This window comes from Rana temporaria, chromosome 2, assembly GCF_905171775.1.
Source record: "Rana temporaria chromosome 2, aRanTem1.1, whole genome shotgun sequence".
Lineage (NCBI taxonomy): Eukaryota > Metazoa > Chordata > Amphibia > Anura > Ranidae > Rana > Rana temporaria.
Window position 1 is genome coordinate 108712092 of NC_053490.1, and position 14225 is coordinate 108726316.

Sequence of the window (14225 nt, forward strand, 5' to 3'; positions counted from 1 at the left end):
TCTTAGTTCCCTATAGCAAGCCGACTTTTTTCTTCCCACAAATAGAGCTTTCTTTTTGATCACTTCTGCAATTATTATTTTTGTGCTATAAAAAAATTGTGACTATTAAAAATATATATATTTTTTTAACTTTTTGTTATAAAAGCGTATTTTGATGGGACTATGGGAAAGATTTATGGCATTTTTATGGCATTTTTTTTTTTACTAGTAATGGCAATTTTTAGCGGTACTGCGACATTGCGGCGGACAGATCAGACACTTTTGACACTTTTAATGCACTGATTACTGATTACTGTGTAAATGTCACTGGCAGGGAAGGGGTTAACACTAAGGGGCGATCAAGGGGTTAAATGTGTTCCCTAGTTAGTGTTTCTAACTGTATGGGGATAGGACTGACTGGGGGAGGAGACATATTGTTGTTCCTACTCTCCTCTCCCCTGACAGAACAGGTATTTGTTGCCCCGCCGTGCCTCTGGTGGCTCTTAAGGGGAAAGACGTAACCTTATGGCGATTCGCGGGAACGGGCCACTTTGCCAACGTATATCGGCGTGAGTCGGTCGGCAAGTGATTAATGCAGAGAATGCATTAACCTCTTGCCAAACCTCTGCAGTACATTTACCGCGGCAGGTCGGCTCATACAGGCACAATCAAATGTGTGCATGCGCAGACCCAAAAGACTGTGCCAAGCACAAGCTGATCAGTGGCTGAGTGAATGGCAGAAGAGAGACCTTTTTTTATTGGATATAATTTATAGCAGAAAAAAAACTCGGTGGTGATCAAGCTCTATTTGGGTGAACAAGAGATATACATTTTGTTTGGATACAGTGTTGCATAACCACGCAATTACCAGCTTAAGTGGCGCAGTGCTAAATAGCAAAAAATGGCCTGGTCATGAAGGGAGTAAACCTTCCATAGCTGAGGTAGTTAAGGTAAAAAAACACTTTTACTTTTACAACCACTTTTACGTTTATTATTTGTTTAGGTATGCCTCTGTTAAATATTACTATCTTTCTCATTTTTACTAATTCTACATAATTTTGTGTCACCAGAAAAATATACAATATTGCTACATATTTCATCAGTTGTGATGAAAGTTGTGATTAGTTTCTCATCAGTTTCACACATTGTGAAGCGTTGGACCCAACACCGCACTCTGTGGTACTCATCTTCTCTCCATCAAAAATTGCCCTTTTGTCTTTTAACCAGTTTGTTACTTTCTTCCCAAATGCTTGTATGCTCAGTTTACCTGATGGTACCAGACAATATTTAGATTTTGCAAAGGCACCTACCAATAGCATTTCCAACATCCAGATTTAAACTTCATAAATGCTGTTCCACCCTTGCTGATTCTCTGTATTGGATTGCTTGCTATTTAAAGTGAAACAGGCAGAAATTTTAGTGCAGAAGAGACAATCTTCGCAAGAACAGCTCACTGTACAAATACGCCAATGCCAAATCTCGGCCTGGCCAATGACAGATATCTGGTGATCTAAGACCCAGAAGCCAGCTGCCCGCAGATGTCAGCAGTCGGCGGGGAGTTCCAGGATGGCACACATTGCTGAAGCCCGTCGGAAAAATTGTGAACGGAGCACGCGCAGAATGTTCGGCGCGGGAGCGCGCCTAATTTAAATGGTACACGCCCCATTTGAATTAGGCGGGCTTGCGCCGGACGGCTTTACGTTACACCGCCGTAAGTTTACACGCAAGTGCTTTGTGAATCAGGCACTTGCGATGAAAACTTGCGGCGGTGTAACGTATAGACGATACGTTACGCCGCCGGAGTTATTTGTGAATCTGGCCCAGAGATTTTTACCATGGTGGAAGATAATTGTTGGTGCAGTCCATAGCTGTGCACAGCCTATTGCATTAGGGTGTGCACCCCAAAGCTCAAACGCATATGCATGTAAATGTGTATGTATACTGACGGTCTTAGTAGAGCAGTAAAAGGTGTCAGTAGAACAGAGATTTTACTTTGTATTATTTTTTACATTTTTTTTAGGAGAGCTGTTAGGGGGTTGTGGTATCTTTGGATACCAGGGGCCAGATTCACGTAGGAGGGCGTACCTTTGTGCGGGCGTAGCGTATCCTAGATACGCTACGCCGCCGCAACTTAGAGAGGCGAGTACCGTATTCACAAAGAACTTGCGCCCTAAGTTACGGCGGCGTAGCGTAAATGGGCCGGCGTAAGCCCGCCTAATTCAAACTAGGCTGGTAGGGGGCGTGTTGTATGGTAATGAATCGTGACCCCACGTAAATGACGCACCTAACGAACGGCGCATGCACGCGCATGCTCAGTATCAAGTCAAATTTTCTCCCTAACTTACACCGGCTTAATGTTTAGTCGACGTGAACGTAACCTACGCCCATCCCCATTCACGGACGACTTACGCAAACGACGTAAAATACGACGCTGTTCCGACGTTTCCGACGTCCATACCTAACATGACTTACCCCTGCTTTATGAGGGGTAAAGTTACGCCGGTCATACTCCTTACGTAAACAGCGTATTTTAATACGCCGGGCGCAAGTACGTTCGTGAATTGGTGTATCTAGCTCATTTGCATATTCAACGCGGAAATATACGAAAGTGGCCAGCGTAAATATGCACCCCAAGATACGACGGCGTAGGAGACTTACGCCGCTCGTATCTTGGCAACCGTGAGGCTTATCTGATTCTATGAATCAGGCGCGAAGATACGACGGCGCACATTCAGACTTACGACGGCGTACGTGGAGATACGCCGTCGTAAGTCCTTCGTGAATCCGGGCCCAGGGATCTAGACAGGGGAGTCTGCACCACATGGGGTGATTCAGGTGTGCCTATGGTACAGCCACATCTGTTTGGATGCTGTCACTGTTCAGCTAATAATTTTTAGCCTAGAAAAGTTGATTTTTTAATCGACTTTTGTTTATCCGAGTGGTGCCAACATGGCTTCCCACAACTTGAATTTACACCTATTCAGCAAGAATGGCTAGCTTTACTGTTAAAGAGTTATTTCCGTTTTAGTGCATTTATTATTTTTTCCTGCAGGAGCCTGGAAAGCATTGCACCCCTGATCACTGGATCAGGGGTGCAATGTCAGGCTTCTGCAGACAAGCCCTATAGCTTTCAGCCTGTACCTGCCTAGGAGCTGTCAGTTACAAAGCTGCAGGCTTGTGAATGGACTGCAGTTCATTCAGAACTACAAGCCGTCAGCCGCAGTGGCTATCAGTAGTTGTAGTCTATTCATTCACAGGAAACTTTGAGTGAATGACATGACCGTGTGGGCTGAATTGTGACAGCAGGTGCAGGGAGAAGATTGCCTGCCTACTGTCACACTAAAGCAATGATCAGGGGGAAAGGCTACAGGGGTTGGAACATGTTACATGTTCCACCCTAAATACAGGTGGAACGTGTAACATGTTCTGAAAGGTGAACTTAGCCTTTAAGAATGCAACAAAGGTAGCGTGCATAAAAAATTACCAGGCAATTGGATTGCTGATAAGCTCAACAGCACTTAAAGGGGTTGTAAAGGATTTTTTTTTTTCATAATAAGCATCCTTTACCTGCAGACATTCCTCTTTTCACTTCCTCATTGTTCGTTTTTGCTCAGAAGTTGCTCTATTTCTTCTCTGTTCTGTTCACTTCCCTTCACTTGTTTGTCTGATTGTTACTCACCACAGTGAAGTGAGGCTTTACTGCGGTGGTCAGTAACGTGCTCGCCCCCTCCTGGGAACTACATCTGTGTGGCAGGAAGCTCAGACCAGTTTCCGCGGACATGTTCGGTCGTCTGTACGGCCGACCGGACAATTTTCCGGCGGATCGAACAGGTTTCCAGCGGACAAATGTTTCTTAGCATGCTAAGAAACATATAAGTGAAGTGAACTCCTGCGCTGTCTAGAGTGAGGGGACAAGTGAAAAGTGGGGATACTGCTGCAAATAAAAAAGAGGTCTACCTCGATAGACAAAAAGTGATAATTGTAACAAGTGAACTATTTGCGCTGTAAAGTGTTATACAAATTAATGTGTGTGTGCATATAACCACATACTTGTATATATATGTGGTTATATGCACACACACATTAATTTGTATAACACTTTACAGCGCAAATAGTTCACTTGTTACATGCTAAGAAACATGTCCGCTGGAACCTTGTCCGCCGGACATGTCCGATGGTCAGTATGACTCATCGGACATGTCCGCTCGCCCGAGAACCCGCGCATGACGTCGAAGTGATTTGATGCATGCGCGGAAGCATTGAACTTCCACGTCAGAGAACGTCGGTGTCGTATACGTCACCGCGTTCTCTGTCCGCGCGGATTTCTGTTTGATAGTGTGTACAACCATCAGACAGAAATCTCCGAGCGGACATGTCCGATGAAAACGGTCCGCGGACCGTTTTCATCGGACACGTCCCCTCGGGTGTACGAGGCCTTAGAGACTTCAGGGAGGTGTAAATTACTGGGCGTGCCGCAATTCATACTGGGAAATGTAGTTCTTACATGAACGAGCGCCACAAACCAGAAAGTGAATGAGAGAACAGAAACTAGAACGCCGGAGGTGATATAGATGAAGGAATTTAATAGGTATTTACTTGTTTTTTAACAGAATCATTACACTATTCTGTCTGTCTACCTTGCAGACATTAATTTTAGGCCAAACATTTTTTTCCTTTACAACTCCTTTAAGGGCTATGGTTTACTTATGCTTTTCAGTAATACAATTACCGAAGCCAATATATTTCTACAGCACACAGCATTCCTCTACCCCCTTCCTTAATAGGTTGATGGACAGAGCGATAATTATGTTTAAATATAATGACCACTCATATATGTTTACTTTAGTCAGATCATTGAAAAATTATGATATTTTGACATGATATCATGCAAATTGCAGCAAGTTTGCCTTACTGATTAATGGTGTATCTGACAAATGTTTCCATAGTATTTCTCAATGAATGCAGTTGGGTGGTACGAAAGTTAAATTTTTATACACAAACAAAATAGAAATGTACTTTTCTAAGGAAATAATGAAACATATAAAACAATGGCAGTTTAGCTTGCATATAATTTGCAATATTTCAGTCATAACTAAAGTTCATCTACAGTCATTTAAATTTTCACAATGCAAAAGGAAATGGATAGAGTGTTTTTTTTTTTTTTTTGCTAACATAGACTACCTGCTGAAATGCTTGTGTAACCTACAGAATTTGTTTTCAGCAGCCATTCTATCATTTGATTCAGTTCAACATACATGATTTATAAAACAATTTTCTAATTTGTAGGGAAAGAAATACTGGCATCTGGTGTCTGCTTGAACAAAAGATCCTCCTGATAAAACTGACTGCCTTGATTTTGTAAAATGCCATATAATTCCTGCTGAAGCCCTTTCAAATTGGTCTTCACTTCTTCCATGACCCTTTCTACCTCCTCTCGTTCCCTGTGCAGTCCTTCTCGTTCTGTTCTCAACTGCTCTATCTCCCTTTCCAAGATAACGATGTTCTCCATCTTGCGCTTGCGGCAATTTTGAGCAGCTACTTTATTCTTCCCACGTCTACGAATGTCCCTGACCAAAGCCAGCTGTGATTCTGTTAATGAGTAGCGTGACAGAAGTTCATTAAAGTCCTCCACAGGTAGATTGATGATTCTTTCTATTGGAAATGGAATTTGCATTGCAACTGCCCTTCGCTCATCCTTACTGCAGACCAATTCTTGAGTTTGAGATGTAATGTAGGGTTGGGTTTCACACAGGTTGTGTTCCATAAAAGACTGTGTTGGGTTTGTAGCCATATGATACTGGTTTTGATAGGCATGTGGTGGAATTATTTCCATAAAGTCTGACTGCAGCCTCTGTGTATCTATGTTCTCTATTTCAATTGATTCGCCATCGCTGAAGTTTACAGATAAGCCAGAGTCTGATTCAAAATCATCTTGGCCTTTACAGGGCTGGTGTATGGAATGGACTCCATTTGCACAAGCCTCTGGCATAGCTACATGGTCTTGGACACTCACCCCACTTGTAGGCATCAGCTTTGAAGCATATTGATTTATGCAATCCATTAGAGAGACATTTGACATGAACATTCCTGTGCAGGATGTTGGGCCATATTCAGAAACCATAGAAAGAGTGGGCACTTGCTGAGCTTGAGGAGAAATGGGGTCCAGGTAAAGTCGATCTAAGTTTGGCATGCCGTGGTTTGCATTTGGCACTATACTGTCTCTTGGGTTATTTCCAAGACTGCATCCGAAAAATGGCACTGTAGGTGGCTGACATCCATATTCAGTATTATATGCAGAATCTGGGTGCATATCCAGCCCCTGAATAAGACAAGAAAGAATATTAAATATTTGTCCATGAAGGGTTTCAGTCATGTACGTCATGGGATATATTGTAGTAGTAATTAAAGATCATTTGGAATTTTATTGTTTTTACTTTCTCCACTGGGGGGACTCACCTTCAATGTTTGTTATGGTAATTATTATCACCGAATGAAGAGCCAAAAATATTTAATTGTCACCAGCACAGGAATAGAGGGAAAGTCTTCCAATAGAAACATTGTTGCCATGGCACCTGTGTAAAACCCCGTACACATGGGCCGAATGTTAGGCGATATTTAGCCCGTGTGTGCTACAGCCAGTCTGACAGAAGTTGGGCTTTTGTCGATGGGGTGTACCTTCGGCCAAATGTCTTTTGTTCTGGATAATGGGATAATGGGGAAGGGTTACTCCTCCACTTCCTGTCCCGATGACAACTTTCTTATCAGGATAGGAATTGAAGGGAGATCTCCAGCAGAGACACGGACAGCAATGAAAACATTTTATCTAGAACAAGAAGTAGGGCAAAGATCACCTTAACTAGATCTCAGATAGTATTCAAAACATAATTATTATTATTATTATATTACTATTATACAGGATTTATATAGCACCAACATACAGTGCTTTAAAAAAGTTGTCATACCCCTTAAAATTTTCCAAATTTTGTTATCTTACAACCTAAAAACTTAAATGTATTTTGTTGGGATTTTATGTGATAGACCAACACAAAGTGGCACATAATTGTGAAGTGCAAGGAAATGATAAATGGTTTTCCAAATGTTTTACAAATAAATACGTGAAAAGTGTGCCGTGCATTTGTATACAGCCCCCCCTGAGTCAATACTTTGTAGAACCACCATTCGCAGCAATTACAGCTGCAAGTATTTTTGTCTCTACCAGCTTTGCAAATCTAGAGAGTGACATTTTTGCCAGATTGATAGGAAAGTGTCTGTGAACAGTAGTTTTCAAGTCTTGCCACAGATTCTTAATTGGATTTCGGTCTGGGCCATTCTAACACATGAATATGCTTTGCTCTAAACCATTTCATTGTAGCTCTGGCTGTATGTTTAGGGTCGTTGTCCCGCTGGAAGGTGAAACTCCACCCCAGTCTCAAGTCTTTTGCAGAGTCTTCTAAGAGTGCCCTGTATTTGGCTCTATCCATCTTCCCATCAACTCTGACCAACTTCCCTGTCCCTGCTGAAGAAAAGCAACCCCACAACATGATGCTGCTACCACCATTTTTAACGGTGGGAATGGTGTGTTCAGGGTGATGTGCAGTGTTAGTTTTCCGCCACACACAGCGTTTTGCTTTTAGGCCAAAAAGTTCAATTTTGGCCTCATCTGGCCAGAACACCTTCTTCCACATGTTTGCTGTGTTCCTTACATGGCTCGTTGCAAACTGCAAACTGGACTTCTTATGGCTTTCTTTCAACAATGGCTTTCTTCTTGGCACTCTTCCATAAAGACCAGATTTGTGGAGTGCACGACTAATAGTTGTCCTGTGGATAGATACTCCCACCTGAGCTGTGGATCTCTGCAGCTCCTACAGAGTTACCATGGGCCTTTTGGCTGCTTCTCTGATTAATTCTCTCCTTGCCCAGCCTGTCAGTCAGTTTAGGTGGATGGCCATGTCTTGGTAGGTTTGCAGTTGTGCCATACTCTTTCCATTTTTGGATGATGGATTGAACAGTGCTCTGTGAGATGTTCAAAGCTTGGGATATTTTTTAGTAGCACTACCCCCGAAGGAGCTGCTGGTTTGATTTGGGTGGCACGTTACCTCTATCTTCCCGCCGTCTAGGGTACTGGATGAGAGCTGTAATAAAGTCAATGTCCACACGAGACAGGTGTCTTTTCTGTGCTTTTATTACCCAATGGGGTAAAATTTGTAAATAGTAGAAAGGTGAAGGGATAGAAGGTATGGAATGTGACAGATTCAGGTGTAACTGGTTCCTAGAAACAGTCCTGCTTCCAACGACAACTTTTCACCGACACTCTAGCCAGAGTGGGTATAGTGCATCTGGATAGGCCTCTCTCACCAGCCTAGCAGCCAGAGTGTCACTCGGAAACTTTAGGGTGAAATCTCTGCCACTGGATTCAGCACCCGGATCTCCTTCAAACAGCTTTAGTTATGTCAGGAACTGATAGGCGACCATCGTCCAGCCTCTCAGAAACAAAGTGTCCTTCGATGAGCAAGTAGGCCTCTCCCGAGACACCAGCCTCGTGCTCGGTACCCCCAGACAGGTTCTCCTTCCACTTCACATTATGTACCACTTTGTGTTGGTCTATCACATAAAATCCCAATAAAATACATTTAGGTTTTTGGTTGTAACATGACAAAATGTGGAAAATTTCAAGGGGTATGAATGCTTTTTCAAGGCACTGTAATACTAGAAGTTGTAACCTGTCCCCACTCTATTCAAACAAAAACAATTAAGTATTCGGAAGAAACCAGAGGATCTCGAATGTAACAATAATGTAAGGCCTCATTCACACGGGTGTACTTAAGAGTAAACCCATGCAAGGGCCATGTTTGCCCACACGGGATGTGGGGGTCAGCATGAAGAACCACAGCTTGTCACTGAGAAAACATGATGAAGGAAGCCCAGAAGTTTTGCATAGTAGCGGAACTCATAGTGATGGTGACAGGTTGGCTTTAAAAGCTAACTTAAAGTAGTTGTAAATATCAGACATGAAATATGAACAATCCCTCCCTTTGAATAAAGTGATTTCAGCTCTCCGCCTCTGACAAGCTTTATAAATCCTTCACTTTGAACAGATGTAGATAAGAGAAGACTGCAGATAAACAGGTACAACTCATGTAGGAGGATTTGATTTATCTCTGTGTATCACCAGAGGCCAGTCACTTTACTGGGTATATGGAAGGGTTTACAAACACTTTAACCAAATGTAATGCTTAATTTCTGAGGAGACACCAATAGTTTGAATCATCTGCTGGTTTCTTCAGGGGCAAGAAATAACTCTTACATTTTTGTTTGTGCCTGCCTGCATCCCTTATAAAGTCAGCCAAGAGTAGATAAGTTACATAGGTAGTCAGGTTGAAAAAGAGATCTGAAAATGGCTGTGCACCAACGCTCCCCATCCAACCTGATGGAACTTGAGAGGTAATTTCCAAACAGGAAATGACGTGTTGAAAGGCGGATCTAAGAGCCAGATTGATTGATTACCATTGTTGCCATAACAACAGGGCAGGCACTTCCTCCGTCGCCACCCATTGTGATGGTAACCAAACACAATGCCTGCGCTACACCCTGTGCACCATATCACAAAACAGTGTCCTAGTGGGTTTCACATGCCCACAATCAAGATGGAAGCACTCAGGAAGCAGAAAACAGAGGAAGGTAAATTTAACCACTTCAGTCCTGGACATTTTCACCCCTTCCTGCCCAGGCCAATTTTCAGCTTTCAGCGCTGTAACATTTTGAATGACAATTGCGCCTGTCATGCAACACTGTACCCATATGTAATTTTCATCACTTTTCCCCCACAAATAGAGCTTTCTTTTGGTGGTATTTGATTTATTTTTTGCGCTATAAAAAAAAAAAAACGAAAATTTTGAAAAAAAACACAATATTTTAACATTTTTGCTATAATAAATATCCCATTTAAAAAAAAAAATATATCCTAATTTTATACCAATATGTATTCTTCTACATATTTTTGGTAAAAAAAAATCGCAATAAGCGTATATTTATTTGTTTGCACAAAAGTTATAGCGTCTACAAAATAGGGTATAGATTTATGTCATTTTAATTTTTTTCTTTTTATACTACTAATGGCGGCAATCTGCAATTTTTATCGGGGCTGCGAAATTATGGCGGACATATCGGACACTTTTGACACTATTTTGGGACCATTGCCTTTTTTAAAGTGATCAGTGCTATAAAAATGCACTAATTACTTTATAAATGTCACTGGCAGGGAAGGGGTTAACACCAGGGGGCGACCAAGGGGTTGAATGTGTGTCCTAGGGAGTAATTCTAACTGTGGGGGAGGGGACTTATGAGCGGAGGAGACCGATCGCTGTTCCTATATACAAGGAACATACGATCAGTTCTCCTCTCCCCTGACAGAATGTGGATCTGTGTGTTTACACACACAGATCCATGTCCCTGCTCTGTGATGAGCAATCGCGGGTGCCCGGCGGACATCACGGCCGCCGGGCACGCGCATCAGCTCCTGCTCATCGCATGCCCCCTAGCGGCCGGGAAGCCGAAGACGTCATATGATGCCCGTCTGGAGGGAAAGAGGGTTCCTGCGGGTGTCATATGAGGGCGGTAGGGAAGTGTTTAAAAAAAATATGTACTTGAGCAGCGAATGTATTAATAACATGCTTAAGGCCGCGTACACAGTGTCGATCCAAGCCGATGAGAATGGTCCAACGGACCGTTTTCATCGGTTCACTGCTGAAGTGGTCTGATGTGTGTACACACCATCAGTTCAAAAACTGATCGGGTCAGAACGCAGTGACGTAAAACACACGACGTGCTGAAAAAAACGAAGTTCAATGCTTCCAAGCATGCGTCGACTTGATTCTGAGCATGCGCGGGTTTTGAACCGATGCTTTTCTGTACTAACCATCAGTTTGGACCTATCGGGCAGCGGTCCATCGGTTCGATTTTAAAGCAAGTTCTAAAATTTTTGACCGAAGAACAACGGACCGATGGGCCGTACACACGGTCGGTTTGGACCGATGAAACTGGACTTCAGGCCGTTTTCATCGGTTTGGACCGACCGTGTGTACGCGGCCTAAGAGTATCTTATTCATACCAGCAGAACGGGTAACAAAAAAAATAAAAATATGTGGGCAGAACTCTGCTTTAAGCCAAATTTCTATCTATAGACTTATAGGCCCGGATTCACGTAGCACTTACGCCGACGTATCTCGAGATACGCCACGTAAGTGCACAGATGCGCCGTCATATCTATGCGCCTGACTTTGAAAGCAAGATACGCTTGAAATTAGGCTTCATCTGACCGACGTAAGTTTCCTACGCCGTCGTATCTTGGGCGCATATTTACGTTGGCCGCAAGGGGCGCTCCCATTGATTTACGATTCGAATATGCAAATGAGTGAGATACGCCGATTCACAAACGTAGTTGCGCCCGGCACATAATATACGCGGTTTGCGTAAGGCTTACGTCCGGCGTATAGTTATTTCTCATCTATGAGGCGCAACTCATGCAAAAGTATGGACCAGGGAACAGCCGTCGTATTTTACGTAGTAGTACGTGAATAGGGCTGGGCGTAGGTTACGTTTACTTCGTAGGCAGTGATCCGTCGTATCTTAAGGAGTAGTTTCGACGTGATTCTGCGCATGCGCACTGGGATGCGTCCACGGGACGGCGCATGCGCCGTTCGTTCGGCCCATCATTTGCATGGGGTCACGGTTCATTTAAATGGATCACGCCCACTTCCACCTACTTTGAATTAGGCCGGCTTACGCCTACGATTTTACGTTACGCCGGCGCAACGTTGGGAGCAAGTGCTTTGTGAATACTGTGCTTGCCTATCTGTGTTACGTCGGCGTAGCGCATATGAGATGCGCTACGCTGGCAGAAATATGCGCCGATGTATGTGAATCCGGGCCTTAGACTTAGACTTATAGACTTAGATATAATAAGCAGGTTTTGCTAATCTGTTATTTACCCAAAGATAAAATATGTTTTTGCATACCTACTATTTCCACTTACCTGTAGCTCAGTAATAGACATGATCTCTTGCCAAGTAAGATCCATGTCTCCTTGAGTGCACTGGTCTCCCACTTATAGGAAAAGTGTCTCAGATTTGCATTTTATGTAGAGGGCACAGAGCATAGTAAAGTTAAACAGCCAGAAAAGCTCACAATATTTCTCGATTTGCAGTGCCTTTGAAGAAAAGAAAAGATACAAATAATACGTTTTGATATTAATTGTGCTGAGAAAGAATACATAACAACCCATCATCATTTGGTTACGTAGCTGGTGTCTGTGATAGCTGACCCACCTATTTTCTTTCACTCTCTAAAGCTGGCTATACATGGATCGAAAATCTGTCGGTTCAGCAGGGGCGGACTGAATTTTGATTCATGTGTGGCCACTGTGGTTGAACAGAAGTTTATCCACCAATTACAGTGCCTTAAAAAAAGTATTTATACCCCTTGAAATTTTCCACATTTTGGCATGTTACAACCAAAAACGTAAATGTATTTTATGTGATAGACCAACACAAAGTGCCACATAATTGTGAAGTGGAAGGAAAGTGATAAATAGTTTTCAAAAGTTTTTACAAATAAATATCTGTAAAGTGTGGCGAGCATTTATATTCAACCCCCTTTATTCTGCTACCCCTAACTAAAATCGAGTGCAACCAATTGTCCTCTGAAGTCTCCTAAGTGGTAAATAGAGTCCACATGTGTGTAATTTAATCCTAGTATTGTAGCGCCCTGCTCCTGATGACCAGGCGCTATGTTTAAATTTAAAGGGTGTCTGAGCTTGTGGTTAGCTCAGACTCTAATGATTAAGGCTAAATCAGCCTCTGTTCCGGCTATGGCTGTGCTTGTAGGGTTTTCCCATTGTTTGCCTGTAGTTGGTGTTACCACCACAGGCCAATGTTGGAACACAGGCAAGCCAGAGTGTATTGGGTGTCTTTCCCCAGGAACAGCCCAGTGGGAGTGGTCTCCCCGGTGGGCATGATGGGGAAGGATACTTAAGAGGCAGACGCCATTTTTCTGGGTCCTTTTGCCTCGTGGCCCTCCTGGCTCAAGGTATGTGATGGTCCATTTTCAGCCCCGGGACCACGTTGGCCCGAGGCTGCAATTCCGCCAGGTAGGCCCAGTCGTCTTGACTGGGACCTGCACTTTGAAGGTGATCCTGTGCTGTCTGTCCTGCAGGAGGAAGCCAGTCAATGGAGGAAACCAGGGGAGGACCTATCCTGGAGAAGACCAAGCGGAAGGCTGGTATCTTGGGAGAGGCCTGGTGACTTTATTGGAGGATGCACCGTATTCTATGATGCCTTACAGTGTTGCCAGGTCGGCTTAAAGGCTCTAAACTGTATGGCTGGAGACCTGGATACTAAATCCTGTGGCAGAGGATTCTGGAACACTTTATTTCTAATTTCAAAGAAAGGGCTGTGGCAGAGACTGTATTATTTTTGTCCGTGTATCATCCCAGCTGCTAGACCAGTGAGAGAGGCCTATCCGGGTGAGCAATACCCACTCTGAGGAAAGTGGTGAGTTGACTTTTGAAACCATAGAAGTTCCCCAGTGATCTGCATCATGTGCCTGAACCTTCCCCTAACCCTCCGTCCCTCTACCTATACAAGTTTGTGTGAAAATAAAAACCTGACAGAACCTTTACAACTTGTGTGGACATTGAAGTTTCTTAGACACTCATCTCATCCCCTAGACAACGAAGAGCGAGGAAATGTGCAACGGCCAAATCTAAACCAGAAGCTCCTATGGGGGTAGTGCTACAGTATAAATACAGCTGTTCTGTGAAGCCCCCATAGGTTTGTAAGAGAACCTTAGTGAACATACAGCATCATGAAAGTCAAGGAACACACCATACAGGTCAGCGATAAAAGTGAGGAGAAGTTTAACCACTTGAGATCCGCACTATGGTCGAAAGACGTCCACAGCGCGGCTCTCAAGTGCCGGGTGAACGTCCCTGGACGTCCTGTCGTTGTTGTTCCCTGTGCGCGCCACTGGCGGCCGCGATCAAATACCACCAAAATAAAGCTCTATTTGTGGGGAAAAAAGGACGTCAATTTTGTTTGGGAGCCACGTCGCACGACCGCGCAAATGTCAGTTAAAGCGGCGCAGTGCCGGAAGCTGAAATTTCGCCTGGGAACGAAGGGGGTTTATGTGCCCAGTAAGCAAGTGGTTAAAGCAGGCATAGGTTATACAAATATATCCCATGCTTTGAACAT

At 43.5% G+C, this 14225-nt stretch overlaps 1 protein-coding gene across 2 annotated transcripts in view; it reads right to left on the reverse strand.

Moving 5' to 3' along the window:
• Window positions 1-4947: 4947 nt before the first annotated feature.
• NFE2 (nuclear factor, erythroid 2) overlaps window positions 4948-14225 on the reverse strand; it is a 36440-nt gene continuing 27162 nt past the window's right edge. For both annotated transcript variants that reach the window (XM_040340745.1, XM_040340746.1), the window contains exons 2-3: window positions 12011-12184; window positions 4948-6298 (exon numbers count right to left, since the gene is read on the reverse strand). In XM_040340745.1, the coding sequence (XP_040196679.1) occupies window positions 5255-6298; window positions 12011-12055 (1089 nt within the window). In that variant the 5' untranslated portion in view covers window positions 12056-12184 and the 3' untranslated portion in view covers window positions 4948-5254. The remainder of the gene's footprint in view (window positions 6299-12010; window positions 12185-14225) is intronic.